Raw genomic sequence first — 15,773 nt, 5'->3', positions numbered from 1 at the left:
TTTTGTATTATGCCCCTTCGTTGCTTATACTCGTCTCACCAACCCACAACCTTCCTCCTATAATCACTGGCTTACCGCAATCTATACCTTGCAGAAGGAAGCGCACGATGAGACGGAGCGATGCCAACGGGAATTTTAACACGTTGTTGCTTGTCACTCATAATATATTGCCTCGATGGCACCCACACCCTTCATCCAGCTCTCCTTTCGCCTCAGGGGCTCTTGGGTTTTTCTTTGTTTCTGGGCATAGGATGTCGAGGTTGGGTTTTCTCTAGGGAGCACGGAAAAAGGTACGGATGGGAGGGTTGATATGCTGGTTCCGTGGTCTTGATGGCGTTGGCGCCGCTGCTGTATCCTGTATTGTACGGTCAATAGGGGGTGTTTCGTCCATTGGAACATGGCTCTGTTTGAGTATCTCGACCAGCGTAGGTATTGATTGCTCTTGTGAACCTCGTGCCCAGATTTGTGAGCCATGATATGAGCTGGTGATTCGAAGGAACATGCTGCCACAGTATTTTGTAGGCAGTGCAAAGCTTCAGTTTCGCTACGATTGCATGTATAATACACACGTTGTCTCCTAAACGCCAAACCCAAAGATGTATGCAATACAACGCCCTGTCCCAGTACCGGAAACTCAGATAAGCCAAACATTCAAGTGATGTACACCTTCTTCAAGGCGTCAAGAGGATAGTTCTCGCCTGTCCGCAAGTCCTTGATTTGGTCCGCAGGTAGACCCGCCTTCTTGGCCTGCATCTCGAGACGATCTCTGCCGTAGACGCTGCCGTTGGGGAGTAGCCGGAGGTCATGCTCGACATGACTCTGCGTGTGATGTGCGTATGGCACGTTGCGTGCGAGTTCGTTGAGCTCCGTGGAGCAGATGGGACAGACTCCATGGCCGAGCGTTGAAGCAGCGGCGGCGGCTGCTTCGGAGGGAGCGGGGGTATGAGAGGATGGCGTGGTATGCGATGAGGGTGCAGGAGAGTGAGCATGGCACGCAGGAGTCTTCAAGGCGGATAAACCGGATGAGAGGGCAACATGAAGGAGCGGGACGGCAGGCAGCGCAAGCAGCTGGTTATGCGTGGTTGTGAAGAGGTTGGCGAGGTCTGTCCAGCGAGAGGGCTTGTAAAGGTCTTCGTATGCGGCAGAGGCGGGCGAGTTTGGTGGGATAGCGAGCAGACCACCCGCTTGCTGTACTTCGCGAGGAAAGGTTCCACGGTAGGGAGTTAGGTGTTTCTTTGCGTGGGCGATGGCCTCGGCAAGCTTGTTTGGAGACTGGGAGCGGACAAGCTCGATGTACTGTTGGAACCGAAGCATGAACTCGAGTTTGCTCTAGGAAAATATTAGCTTTGCCATGAATGACATGAAGTATTGAAAACGCACCTCCATCTTCCGCAGCTCTTTCTTGTTATCTGTGCACCATGCCAGAGCCTCGGTGACACTTCCCTTCAAGAGGGCATCACGAATGCGGCTCGCAGCAACAAAGGTATCGACATCAACGAGGTTCTCAATCCCACGCTGTTGCGCCAGCTCCTTTGCACTCTCATTATATCCATGGCGCAGCAGATAGTCGGCCAGCAGGCGGTCCAGCCTCTTCCTGCTCCAGGCCTCGTACTTGACATCTTCAACCGAGTCGAGGGCGTAGAGCTCGTCGAGGTGGGCGATGCGGGCGGCAGCCTGGGTGTGTAGGCGGGACTCTTCTGCAGCGTTGGCAGAGAGCTTGCGCTTCACGCCGCGCATGCGGGAGATCATGGCGTCGATGTTTCGTAGGACATCTTGCTGGGACGCGCGACCGGAGACGGCGGCCGTGGCAGAGTCTTTGAGCAGCGTCTTGAGGGCCGAGGTGTCCTTCTCGATGGTGAAGTGTGCGGCGCGAAAGTTCTTTCGGAGAAGCTCGGAGGGAAGTCGGAGTAGGGGTTGGTCCTGGTATCATGAGCGTTAGAGCTGGAAGACGGAAGGACAGGGCGGTGATGCTGGATGGCGAGAGGACGGACGTACGAGAAGGAGATGCTCGTTATGTTTTATAGCGGAGAGTTCGTGGTCGCCCATTGTGAAGATGTGCTATAGAGAAAGAAGATTGGCGTTGCTCAAAAAGAAGAAAAAGACATGGGATGCCACGGAGGCAAGAGGCAGATGTCGAAGATGAGGTCAGGATCACAGTGGCTCCGATGATAGGAATCGCTCCATTGACGTTATCGCGAGGTGGGTTTCTTAGTGGGCGGTCCGGGGGAGCTCCAGTTCCAGGTACGTACCGCGTCCAGTGGGAATAATCGTGCACTTCACTGTAAGTGGGAGGAGATCGCCTACGAATGGCGACGAAATCAACCCCTCCCTAGGAGCAGGACAGAGAATGGCATGGATCTTCTTTGCATTTGTCTAGGAACGTGGTTTCTAGAGTAACATTGCCCTCGGATGCACAAAGTGAGGAGTTGTCGAGTCCAGCGTCATGGGAATTGGTGCGACCAGCTACTTTCACTAATGTACGCATGGATAAGTACATGAGCAATTCACCCAACATCTCCATGATCTGAAAGCTCCCAAACGAACTATTGGCATCAATGTATTTGTAAATACACCTTCGCCGCTCATGTACTTGTACCGAAAGGCTCCCGCGGTTCCCAACATCGGCCGGGTGCATGCCGCAGCGGAGACTGACATGGGCTTATTCAAGTTCCCATGAATGGATCTTCTGGATAGCAACAGCTGGCTGACTACGCTACCTACGCCATGTCACTCCATCAGCAACTTGCTGTGACTCCTCAGTCCCCGGGATCCCGCTGTGACACCCAGCCTTGGGTCCTGAGGCTTGAGCCGTCTTGCCCATTGTCCAACGCTGACCAAAAAGCCCCCCATATCGGGAATCGATCCTGAGACAGCAGAGTCCATCTTGGGCCACGGTCTGAGCCATGATTCACGACGAGATCCCGTGTCAGACGAGCAGAGGGCCCAGTTATCTTTAGGACGCAATCTGTTTCACCTCGTTGGCGTCAAGTGATGTTTGCCGGATGGATCAGGTGATTGATTGCTAGGCTGGGCTCCTCATTCTCGCCGGGTCCCTTCCCCCCTCTCCCCCTCCAGATGGTGTGGTGATGGGAAGACGTACGACGATCGATCCCTATTGGTCCGTGCGATTCCTCTTCCCGCATTTGGGAATCTGGGCGGGAAAGCTTGACATGAGGAAGAGGAACCGGAAAGTGTAAAAGGAGGATTTCATTTGAAGCCGCAGCGGACGGGCTTGGTGCAGTGGTCCTTGAAGGTACTTTGGTACGTCGAGTTACAGTGCAGTTACCCGCGTCAACCCAAGTCACTTGATGGGGGCGAGCATGGTTGTTGGTTCTCTTTTGGGTGTAGAGACCCTTGTTGAGGGGTCCAAGAGAGCAGGCAGGTTTGCGTGTTGGCTCCAGCTATTGAGGCAGTGAATGCGTCGGGCCGTCGAGGCTTGTTGCGTTGCGTGGGCCAGGCGAGTAAGTACCTGGACTTGCATCATGCCTGTTGGCGATGTACACGGGGATCGAGAGGGAACGAGTAACCAACAGCGGAGGAAGAGAATCATTGCAATATTGACTTGAAGACGAGGTCATCAAGCGCATTTTATCACCTTTTCATCGCGTTGATCTGTTTTCTCAGCTGTTGCCTTCTCGTTCCCTAGCTCTTTCCCACACTCAGTGCGCCTTTCCGCAAAGGCAACCACCCCATTTCGACCATATGTGGCACGCCTGCTCCTCTCATTGGCCGCGCCCGCCCTTGAGACGATGCCTCAGGCATCCCCTCGCCAGGCCACCTCTCACCTCACCCGCATTATTTATCTTACCAGCCTCACCCACTTGCACGTGTTCACCCTCTTCCTCCGCCGCGTGACCCGACTCGTTCGCCCAGCAGTACCAGCCAGCCCAGCCCAGCCCGCGACCTCGTTCGCGCCAGCAAAAGAAGCGCCCTCTGGGCGAGATTTCAATCTCCTTGTCCTCTTCCCCCCTGGTTAAAACATAAAAAGACCCCACGGGTATTCTCCGAGCGCGTATCGAGATCTTCCCTCCCCTTTTTTTTTTCCCTCTTGTTCATTTATTTCCGTTGGAGTTTGGTTCCCCCCCAAAGAGGAGTTGACGACGCGAACCCTCTCGACTTATCAACTGGGACTCGCGCGATATCACGAGGTCGATCACGCCAAACACGTGAGACGAGAAACTCGTGATCTCCAAAGCAGGCCCGCCTACACTACGCTACCTGCAGTGCACGCCTCAAGGCACATGATCTGGGAGGTATGTCGGCTTCTATGCATCTCATTCACTTGTTCGCGATGCTTTTTGCTTGATGCCCTGCACCATGTCTTCCCTCCTCTGTTTGCGCCATGGCCCGAGGGAATTATTTGCACCTTTTGATCGGCGATGCTCCTCCTCGCCAAGTGGCCGTTCTTTCCTCATTACCGTCGCTGTCGCGTCCTCGTGCCTCTTGCTATCATCATCACCATCATCGTCGTCATCACCACAACCCACCTCGAAATATCATCTTCTTCACCACACCGTTGTCTGTCCAGTCCGGCATGTATCATCGCCTGGTCGATCACACGCCGTGCTATCGTCTAGATTCGAGTGACTGAATCAGCATCGGCGCATTTCCGCTGCCGCTCTGTCGCATCCACGCGACGGCCACTGGCATCTTCACTTCGCTGTTGTTCAGTCACCTTTATTCTCGAGTGAGACCAAGACCTGACTACGCCGTGGCTCCGTCTCTTCCTGGCTCATACAGCTCGTCGCATGCTTCATTCACGGGCCAAAGCCTGTCCGTCTGTCTGTCTGGCATCAAGGCAAGCGCCTCCCTGGCCTACATGTTTTGGTCGAGACTTGCACTCAAACGGTTGCTTGATTCTTGACAACTCTACACCCAAGATTGGATCCCGCCAGTCGCCTTGATCTTTTTTCATGCTTCGTCTCGCCCAAATCTTGTCTTGCCTTGCAGAGCTTTCGTTCTAACTGCCCTCCCCTCCTCAGATCTCTGACCGATTGTCAACGTCTCTCATCTGTGGCCTCGACATCGTCAAGCCTTGCGCACGGTCTCGACATCCGGCGCACGCGTCTGATCGAACAACCCCCGCCTGAATCTCATTTTCTCCTCGGCACTTATTGCAAGCGTCTTACCAACTGAACTGAACCATGGCTGAGTCCGTTGTTGCCGAACAGCCAGATCTCTCCAGCCTGACCGGCTCGCCTGGTCAGAAGCGGAAGCGTGAGTCAGGCAGCCCTGATCTGACCAGGAATAAGCGTCCTGCGCCAGCTGCCCACATGTCGACCGACGCCGCCTCCTTCATCGATAATGCCATGGACAACCAGGTTGCCAATGCTAATGGCGTCAACGTCGCCGACTTCAACGCCCTACAGCAGGCGGCCCAGGCCGACCACCCTGAGGCCCCGGATCCCGCCAGCGCTACCAGCACCGCCCAAGCTGCCCTCGGAATGTATCCCACTCTCCACGTTCCGCCGTCGACAGAGGAACAATTTGCAGCTCAGGCAACCGCCGATGGCGATCATGGCCACGATGCCCAGTTCAACCCAGACGTGCCACCACCCAACGTCGACGGCATCATGGAACCTCCGCCCCCTCCGGTTGCCCCTCCCCAGCATCAGCCCACACCACCAAATGGGGTACAGCACCAACCACCTCGGTACCCGCCTGCGGCTCCCAACCCGAAGCCAACCGTGGGCTCGGAGGAATGGCACAAGATGAGAAAGGATAACCACAAAGAAGGTATGGCTGGCATTGCTTGTTGCTAGTGTTTGATACTGGAAATAACTAACCCCGGCTAAGTGGAACGTCGTCGCCGTGAAACCATCAATGAAGGCATCAATGAGCTAGCCAAGATTGTACCCGGTTGTGAAAAGAACAAGGGGTCCATCCTGCAACGAGCCGTCAGTTTCATCTCTCAGCTCAAGGAGAACGAGCAGCAGAACATTGAGAAGTGGACTCTGGAAAAGCTGCTTACGGAGCAAGCCATCACAGAGCTGAGTGCTTCCAATGACAAGCTCAAGCAAGAATGTGAGCGCCTTTACCGCGAGCTCGAGACTTGGAAACGGGTGGCCCAGAACGCTGGCCTGGAGCCTCCCCAGCCCAAGGAGGAAAACACTGCCACCACTACATCGAGCTAGGAGCCGACGTCAGCGTTGGCATTCGCTTCCCTGTCGACGCTGCCATCATTCTAACGTATACCCCCGTCTAATGTTGCCGCTCACATGCACCTGCCTTGCCTACCAGCAGCAGCAGCTGTGGCACCCTCTCTATCTTTCGTCGTCTTGATTCTATACTTTGCTTTTGTGTTTTACTGCGGAGCCTAGGGCAACATTACACTCCATCGGCCAGGAGCGATATAAAGATACTCGGGGCGAGGATCATCTCTGTGCATCCGAGTACGGCAGTCAGTTGCCTGGCTTGAATCATGTTGCCTTGAGTTTAGTATGATTTGATCGATTTTCAGTAGCTTGGCGTTGGTGGATGGATGGACGGATGGATGGATTCACTTCCAGGTCGGCAGAGGGTTGAGGTAACAGGACTGATTCATGGTGCAATCAATACAATAGCTTGAGCGTTGAAACGAGTTATCTACCAAACTTGGCTACATATATGCTGCTGTGACTGACTATTTCTTGTCGTTTTGTCGTTATGAGATGGTGCATGGTGGGGCACGAAAAGCCATCCCTGGCTGCTTGCGTTCAAATGCTTACAATTAGGTCCTATCAAGCCTACAACTACCATTATAGTCACTGACTGTCCCTGGCCCTTTTTTTTCTGCATATGAGCTTTCGTCCAAGTTTCTTTCGAACATCCACATAGGTGTCTGGTTGGTCATCCCAAATCACACACACCTAGCATACAACTCTTTGTCTTGCCATCAACCTCCCCTATCTCTCCAACTTTCCGCACAAGCACAGCGTGACGTCTCTCAGGCCACCACATCCGACTCGCGCCAGAATGAAAGTGAGCGCAGGCTGAAACTTGATGGTCCAAGATACACTCCTGTAGCCACTCTCCACTGCGTTCGGAAACGTGTGAAAAGGACTAAGAGATGATATCGAACCAGTTCGAAAGATAAGAAAACCAAACAACGTCCACTCAGAAGAAACTCTATACTCGCATCCTTTGTGCTTGTCGAGCGTAAACGAGCAAGAGCAGAAGAATAGCCAATGACAAATAAGTTCGCCGCCATCAATCGTCGTCGCGTTTCTAGTCGTCAACATCAAAGAAAATAACCCCTTGGTCCATTCGCCAATAGGTCCTCGCTTGGGTTGGAGTCAAGTGAGGCCATTAGCTGAGTAACAAGATCCTAACAGACACCAAGCTTGGCATCGAGTTGTACTGGTCGTACGCACACGTTCCCCCTTGTTGAGCAACGGAACACACTCGATCCGTTATGCCAACCCGCCGCAGAAAAAGAGCCAAAGAAAGACCTCCACAGAAATACAAGACAACCAAGATCAAACCAAGTATGTGATGTGATATGATATGATGCAAAATGCCGCTGTAGTTCGCAAAAATCAAGCAAGCCGCCCCGAAGTTTTTGTTTCAAGTATATAGTCTGGGGTATCGAGTCATGGATGTGGGCGAGACAATAGAAGAGCGCCCGTCGTCTGAAGCAATCGAGAAATTCCGCCGTGCCTGGAGCCGGCGTTGAAACCCGGGCTGAGAGGGATATCGATATTGCCCGTGGTTCCACACGCTCGGTCTGTCTTTGAATAACCTGTGCTGTCTGACCAGGTCCTTCGTCATGCATAATCTATATAGATATAAGAAAAGCAAGTGTATCCCAAGACCGAAGAGAAGCTGCATCATCAAAGAGCGTTGGCTACAATAGCCGTGTCGTACACGCTTATATCGCAGCTAGTGCATCGGGTTTCGTGGCACATCGTCCACTTTCACGCCGGGAAGCCCTCGGTTGTCGTGAGCTATGTAGTCGTAGCCCTGCGTGGCGTGTACCTGCGGAGGCTGTGGTACGGCTCCGGAGCGGAATATCGGAGGTTGGTTCGGATCGTATCCGCGCGGGAGTCCGTCAAACGAGGCACCCATGTACGGCTGTGTCTGATTCATGGGAACCGCGGGGTTCACAAATGCTGATGCAGAGGGGTTGGCTGGCTGCTGCGTAAACGTGTACATGGATGATGCGTTGGGCGCCGTGGAGCCGGGTTGCTGCCACTGTTGCGCATACATGGTCGATCCGTTCTGTCCTCCGTACTCTGCTGGAGCGCTAAAGATGGAGGAGCGGCGGCCTGAATCATGGGCTGGAGGAGGTACACCCATGTCCATAGCGAGGCTTCCTCCCGTCGAGTGAACCGAGGACTGACTGTTGACTGGCAGGTTACTGCCCTCGACGAATGTGTGCTGCTCCTGCGGCATCTCTGGCATCATAGAGGGAGGGTATTGGTTGCCTCGCACTGGCAGGTTGTCAAGGAAGGGTGTCCCATGCAACGACGGACCAGAGCTGTGGCTGTGAGTGGTTGACGACGGCATAAGCCCATGCACTGTCGAGAGCTTGGTTGATGGCGCGTCCTGGTCTTCCTCGTCCTTGGGGATGGATCCCTCGTCGTCGTTTCCTGATGCATACGTCTCGGGGATCTTGTCGTCCGCCATCACATATATCTCCATTGTCCCATCTACAAGCCGTCAATATCCCAAGCAAGCATAAGCCGGGCCAAGAAAACCTACCAATTTCATCATTCTTGTATCGTTCCTCTTGCTTAGCCACCTTGAAGATCTCGTTCAAGTACGGCCGCTTCCTCGCGTTGGCTGGGTTCTCCTTGTCGGCAAAGAAGCCCGACAGTGCTTCAATTGTAATCTCTTCAAGCTTCTTGACGTTGAGATTCAGCTTCTGGATATCTGGATGCTGTCTGCTGTTGGGCTCCACAATCATCCTGAGGATGTGGTTGAGAAGATGCACTCGTTCTAGGACACAATGTTAGCAAGATGTGGCCAACCATCGGCTCCATGGCAATCATGACTTGCCTCGCTTGTAGAGATGATCTGGCTCCTTGTGACGAACTTTATCCTCCTTGGTAGGACCCCATGGCTTAGGCCACCAGTCAGGAGCTTTCTCATCACTGCCCGTGTAAGGGTGCGTCGACTGCTTCTTTGGCTCCACGGCCTTCACCCATGCTTTGGCGATCAGCTTGCAGGCAGTCTGCTGACAGTTCTTGAATCGTTGTTCGTAAAAGTTCCAGACGTCATCCGAGTTACCGATCTTGATGCCTTTAAGCGTTGTCGAAACAGTCATGGGCATCTCTTCCTCGTCATTGATGGGGTGGCGTGCTCGTGGTCTCTTGCGGCCTGGTCGTGTTGGCGCCTCCCAGTCGTCAAAGTTAGATAGTCTGCGGCGATCCTGTAGGCGGTTCCGTGGGAAGTCCATGACTGGCTTGTAGCTGCTGTCGAACCCGAAGGCATCATCGACAACAGGGCTCGCTCCTGGTTATTACTCAGTCTTGAGTCCAATCAAATATCGTGCATGGGTTGACCAACCGGAGTCCAATCGTTCCATAACTCTCTGGTATTTGTCGAGATCAAAGAATTGCTTCACAACATCGCCGGGGAGTTTCGTCGAAGTACCGGGACCAGAGAAGGTCATAGGGCTCCCGTCGTCCATTATCACAGCAACAAAGTATCGTCTTGCCGCAATCGCACAGTGCTGGCGAAGGGCTTCGTCAATTTGCTTCATTCATGTTAGCAGTTGATTGGAACGCACAGAGTTGGGCGAGTTATACAATTGGGGGTTGTCGGCGGTGCATTTCCTGAACCTCCGGGAAGCGGCCATCTTCGATCCCATCACCAACAAACCGGTCGGATAAGTAGGAGTGGTGGCGAGGGAAATTGTCCCTCGGCCAGTCTCGGACCATCTTCCTTGCGACTCCCGGGAGTCGTAGGCTGGTCCAGGTTTATCTTGAAAATCCAACAGTAGCTAAAGACAGTCACAGATGCGCCAATGCGTTGCAGGCTGCAACTCGATTGGATGGGGCAGTTAGAAGGTCGTGAGTCAAGGTCCGTCCGAGCTTCGTATATGTAAGGTTGGTAGACGGGAATAATGGTTTCGTTTCTGGCGCAAACTGTGTTTTGCTTCAACGCGTCGAGGTCAAAAAAGTGTGGTCTGAATCGAACAGGAGATGCTGAATAATGATACGGCAAAACACGAGATGACTGTTGGGGCAAGCAACACTAGTACATGCCGTGGTTGGGCGGTGTACAGTGATATGAGGCGCGTCGTGAGCAAAAAGGTCAGTAGCTCGATGGCCCAAATGAGGTGAAGATGCTTGATAGAACGTTGTGAGTCCAATATGAGTTGGATGAGCGTTCTGTGAACAGGTTGCGGGTACTAATAAGCATAAAAGGATGATGTCAAAATGGTGTCGAGAGCGGTGACTTCGCCTCTGGTCAGAACCTCTCCGGGGGGTTAAAAACGCGAGTTGACTCCTGAGGATGGGCTCGGCAATGGCGTGAAAGCGACACAAGATGCAGATTGTGGATTGTCAGGAGACGTCTCAGAGCAACAAAGACGCGAGCGAGGAATTGGTCTTGTCGATGGCAGGACTGGTGGTTTGCTTGCAAGAAACGAACGGTTCTGAGAATGGGGTGCGGCGCAACCAGGCCTGTCACCTGCTGCAATGTTCTCGCAGCGGGAGGATGCTGCACTAGGATTCTTTGGTCAACAAGCCGCAGGCGAGAGGAGGGTCGTCCGTGGGTGGTCTGAGTTCGTGGTTGATTGCAAAGTGTCGTCGGCTATCTCCAACCGGATGTGGGCGAAAAGAACATGCAGGACGGATTTACCGACCAAGGAGCAAGCTCGAAGCAAGGGGATATACCGTCTTCCAAGGGAGAAAAATCGGACTCCAGCGTCGCAGTAGTCTGCAAGAGAGTGATGCGAGCCTGGGCTGCTGAGGTGGCAACGGTCCAGGATCTTAACTGGCGAGGAGAGGATGAGTGGCCTCAGTCAAGGGGGGGGAGATCGCGACGGCACCTGGTCGACGGAGAATTGAGCAGCACTGGGATTGGGATTGAGCGCTGCTAGTGGCAAGACAAGGTTAAGCTGAGCTGAGATGGGATGGGCGACAGGTTTGCGATCTTGAGAAAGAAGACGAGGTTGATATGACAAGGTTGCGGGACCGGGACAGGCGCAAAGCCGGGGAATGAGGGACGAGTCCAAGTAGGAGGCCCCGCACTGGACCGACGTTGTCTCTCTTCTCGCGACCTTTAGCTCCAGAGTAGCCAGATTCGCGTGCCGCTTGTATGCCAGGATGGGCGCTTCCCAGTCAGCGAAGGGGAGGAAGAGGTTCAGGTAGACGTAGGCGACTGGTGGTGAATGGGTTGGGATGGGAGCACAGGACAGGGACCGCCTTGGTTCCAACAAGCACGCACACAAGATGAGTGCTAGGGTGATCTTTGACGGACGGTGGGGGATCAGGGACCGGTGCGTGTGGTGTAGTGTAGCTACCAGGATGGACGCCCCAGGGTCTCCGATCGCAAGCCCGTTCCCAGCAGATGTCTGGCCAGAGCTGAGAGTGAACGAGAGAACGAGCGAGAGAGGAGGGGTGCAGTGAAGCTTGACGACGTCTCTGGATCAGATCCGCGGCCGCGACACCCCAGGTCTAGCGGTATCCGTAGCGGTAGTGGTCTTGATAGTGGTAGCAGCAGCTCGACAAGAAGGGACATTCAGCTATCGCCGGGATGTCGATGAACCGTGAAAACGAAGCCAAGGGTGAGAGAGTGGCAGGGAAAGGAAGCAAGACCCCCCCTAGTCGTCAGTGTCGCACAGTACGTATGGATTGAGAGGACGAGACGCTAACCACTCAAGGCCGAGACGGTCTTGACTTGTATGTACGTAGTATGCCAATCCCATGATCCACCGACCTGGCTGACAGGGCTCATGTCAAGGGTGTTGACGAGAGACGGCGGTTGGTCCACGCTTAGCTTCCGACGCCCCCACAGGTGGACGGATCCAAATGTGGCTTCCAAGAGACAGGGCACAGGTGCCAAACGGCATCAACAAATCAGATTGGCTTCTGTGCTTTAGATTATCATGGTTCCATGCAGCATCCATCAATACGACAAAGTTTGGCGTTTTACAATCCTTCAGGCTTTTGAGGCTCCAAACGCCAGGACGACGAGCAATGGACGACAAGTTCAGCACCAGCTCCGACCCGCAAGGATGGATTAGACCGGCCTCGGAGAGGCAGGGGTTGCGTTGACGATGGCTGAAATGGTGGGCCCAGAGTAGAGTAGGTTGGATGGGGACGAGCCCAATAGTTGCGACCAAGACGAGGAAAAAAGAAAAGGAAAAAGAAAGGGCAGAGGGAAAAAAGCCACCCTCTTCAGCAACGCATGACTGAGAGCGCGGGTCCTGGGGCGACAACACCGAGTAGCACCGTACTGCGTAGGTACTAAGAGTGAGACAGGGTGCGCGATTAGGCTGGTGATTGAACCAGCCAGAGTCACAAAAGAGCCGGCGATGCTGCCATGACCTGGCTGCATCTCTAGGTAGTCGTATTGCATCATCCACCATTGTTGCTTTTGCTGGGACGGCGGCTTGAGACGGCAGGATGGTCCGTCATCCGTCCGTGTCCGTACGTAAAGTCGTTGACCATCGAGGCGTTTCGTCTTGAGGGCCCAGGCCTAAACATGCGTGCTCTGTTTTGTCTCTGCTTCTGCTCTACGTACCGCACGCATCTGGACACCTGTTTGAGGGAACTGCTGGGGAAGGGATTGGCCGTGGTTAATGAGGCCAGGGCATGGATGCCTGGCAATATCAATGGCAAGTCGCTGATTCGATGCTGTGGGTGGGAATGGCGATGTGCCATTCTCCAGAATTCCAGGGCGGGGATTGCACGGAGTGAGGGACCCAGGAAGCGAGGTTGTTCTCCCAGCCGGGGGTCAGGGTGAGCAGAATCTGCCAGTCCTCATTTCGGATCTCGATTCGTAGCTAAGCTTGCCGGCGCGTCGTGCCTGGCTGGGACCGTCATGACAGGCGACGAGGCGGAGAGAGTAGGTTCAGACGGAGGTGACAGTATCGATGCCTTGATACTAGGAGCGGTTAGCCGTCGTGCGCCTCAGCAGAGACAGACAGGGGATGAAGCAGCCAGCTGAGGTCGATCTTGTCATCCATGGTGGTGGACTGGTCTGGCGGCCGGCCTCGCGTGTGCTTGTTCTCTCCCGAAGTGCTGCCGCTAGACTCCAAGGCGGCAGCTGGATTACTGCATTCGTCTCCATGGTCGAGATCTGGTGAGATGGGGTCGGCCTCTTGGGGGATTTCGGGGCCATGAGCTCCAGGGAGCTTTGCTCGAAACGTGTAACCCTGCAGGACTGGCTCATCCACTATCGCCCAACGCAGCATCTCACATCGGTACCATGGGCGGGCAGGACTGGTAGGTACCTCTGTACTGTACAGTCCCGCGGTGTACGGTACGGTACTCTTATGCGCATATGCAGAGGAGAGTTGACCATCAGCCCCAGACCAGGCGAGATCTCAGATCATGTTAGCAGAATATGACGGACGGCAGCCAGGGCGAGTGATAGCATCCATCCATCCATCCATCATCCATGGTCCAGAGTCCGGCGAAAAGAAGTGGGAAGAAGTTCCCGCCTGGCTTTTGGTGGCTGGGCTTGGACCCAATGGCGCCGCTAATCCGGAGGGTCCATCGGCCAGTTGAAGGGTCTAAAGGCCACCTTCCAAGGGGTGGGTGGCCCCTGCTTTCCACATTGATGCTAGGACGAGGAGGAAGGAGGAAGGGTGGTGGTCCTGGTGGTGGTCCTGGTGGTCCAAGTGCCTGCCAACTTGCTAGGCCTGGGCAGCCACCCGCCGGGATTCACACACCTTGCACCCAACTTGGAGGATCCAATGCGTGCGTGGTTGAATCATGTACAACCTGCCTACAACTGCGCAGTTACGCATTACGTGGTACTACGTTCAAGTTTCGAGCGCCCTACCTGAGTCGTTCTCAACACTAGTTGTGCCAAATCCAAAGTACTATCGCGCACGCAAAGGCAAGGTACCGTGCAACTGTCCTTCCCAGCTAGGAAGTCGAAGGCTGCGGGCGGTGGAATTCAGCTGTGGAAGGAACTCTGGGCGAGACATGCAGCAGTTTCCTTTCATGCGAAAAGATCGACAGCTGCGATCCTGTGATGAATCACGCGCCAGCACTGGCACTTCAAGTATTCCAACACCTTCTCTACTGCTATCCGCGGCATCCTAGTAGAAACTTCAAGACATTCCGCTCCGGCGCCAGCACCGCACTAGCCGTCACCACCTAGCTCGGTACGATCGGACCTGAGCCTCCCCTCCGCCGATGGACGATACGGCAGTCTACAGTTGCACCGGCACCACCATCATTCATCCCTAACTCCCCTGGACACGCACTGTCAGAAGTCAAAAATCACCTTGTTCGTATCAAGGTTCTCGGCCGAAGCCGACAAGCGACCAGCAAACTCTGGACCGGACCTGGGGCGATGGACAGGCGGGAGGCACGCGGTCCGGCTCGGCTCCTTTGTTAGCCTTGAAACAAACGTATTTCATGCGCAGTACATTGGGTCATCCGAATGGACTACCGTCTTCATTCTCCATAAGCCAGCTCCGCTCTACGGTATTGAAGGCTTTGCCGGCTCCCCTTCTGGAATTAGCTTCCCTCGATGGGAGCTGTTCCTGGTGACACGTGCCATTGCTGCAGTGACACAGCTCGACCTGGCCCAGGGAAACAAGCATTCGATTCCAACAAGCATGCACCCATATTACTGCACAGCGAGCGGAGATTGGATTCATCGAGACTCGATGCAGCATCACAGGCTGAAGGACCAGCTCGGCATTGACGGATGCTCGAGAAAGAAGAAATCAGAACTCTCCCTTTGCTGGGCCAGGCCTGCGCAATCAATCGTTCCAGGTCCACAACCACGAAATGCAGATGCAAAGCACACGCTACCGCTCCGTACTCCGGACGGCACGAAGCACTGACCAGGCTCTTTTGCCAGCCCACTGCCCACTTGGGCCACATCTCCATCAACAGGGAGCGGGAAGCGCACACAGGCACGTTTGTGCGCTCGTTGGCGGTCCCGGCGCGTCGGCTGCACAGGCAGGGATGGCACAGTGCGTCAGCCACAGCTTTGGCCCCATGAACGGCTTCGGCTTTTGCTTGGACGTGTGGAGTAATGTCGACTTACTCGTGCGGACCTCGTGCCTGTGGTCGACCTGTGGGTGATCCAGAACGGAAAGAATCGTCTCAACACACGAACCGAACTCATACCTACCTGCCAACCTAGCCATCGATTCTACTATCTAGGTAGCTCCCGGAGCAAAACAAGCTTGGCAGCACATAGCCTTGGCGTCAGAACACAGCTCGTCAAGGATTTCTATCATCTCGCTCGCCTGGGCTCCGCGTTCCTCGCTCCTCGTATGCAGGAACAGATCATGAATAATGACCAAGCGCACCGCATCGGGACGGATCCATACCACGAGAAACTTTTCACCCAGCATGATGCAGTCAGTGCTTACCGGCAGTTCAACGCCTGCCTGTTCAACAGTCGCTAGGCTGTGCAGTAAGTTAAGGCGTGGAACGGGGAAGAAAAAGAAAGGTTATTGTGGCGTGCGCGCGGCGTTATTTATCGTCTCGCGTGCAGGTTTTTATCGCTGTTGCCGACCTGAGGCTTGTCGAGACGTGACTTGCGAGGTTGGCTGCTACAGCCAGGACAGCTTGACCATGACACTTTCAGGTTATTCTGTTCGCCTTGACCTGGCTTCAGACGGATATCATTCATCAGATTGGCACGGA

General features: G+C 54.4%; 3 protein-coding genes across 3 annotated transcripts; 1 reads left to right on the top strand and 2 right to left on the bottom strand.

Annotated features, from left to right (window-relative positions):
- Positions 1–651: 651 nt before the first annotated feature.
- LRP88_06785 (glucose-induced degradation complex subunit FYV10) lies at positions 652–2,046 on the bottom strand (the record flags this gene model as incomplete). The annotated part of the gene is made up of 3 exons (XM_083243322.1): positions 652–1,329; positions 1,381–1,920; positions 1,996–2,046. The coding sequence occupies 3 exons, from the start codon at positions 2,044–2,046 to the stop codon at positions 652–654; spliced, it is 1,269 nt and encodes a 422-aa protein (XP_083100546.1).
- A 3,098-nt stretch (positions 2,047–5,144) lies between these two features.
- On the top strand, positions 5,145–6,134 carry LRP88_06784 (basic helix-loop-helix domain-containing protein; the record flags this gene model as incomplete). The annotated part of the gene is made up of 2 exons (XM_083243321.1): positions 5,145–5,736; positions 5,797–6,134. 2 exons carry the CDS (start codon positions 5,145–5,147, stop codon positions 6,132–6,134), a joined length of 930 nt encoding a protein of 309 aa, XP_083100545.1.
- A 1,726-nt stretch (positions 6,135–7,860) lies between these two features.
- LRP88_06783 (DUF2841 domain-containing protein) lies at positions 7,861–9,613 on the bottom strand (the record flags this gene model as incomplete). The annotated part of the gene is made up of 4 exons (XM_083243320.1): positions 7,861–8,630; positions 8,683–8,919; positions 9,013–9,435; positions 9,490–9,613. 4 exons carry the CDS (start codon positions 9,611–9,613, stop codon positions 7,861–7,863), a joined length of 1,554 nt encoding a protein of 517 aa, XP_083100544.1.
- Between the last annotated feature and the right edge of the window lie 6,160 nt (positions 9,614–15,773).

Source organism: Fusarium phalaenopsidis, assembly GCF_050370095.1.
Source record: "Fusarium phalaenopsidis strain FUZ10S chromosome Unknown contig_32298, whole genome shotgun sequence".
Classification (NCBI taxonomy): domain Eukaryota; kingdom Fungi; phylum Ascomycota; class Sordariomycetes; order Hypocreales; family Nectriaceae; genus Fusarium; species Fusarium phalaenopsidis.
Note: the sequence above shows the minus strand (reverse complement) of the source record. Positions and strands in the feature narration are given on the sequence as shown.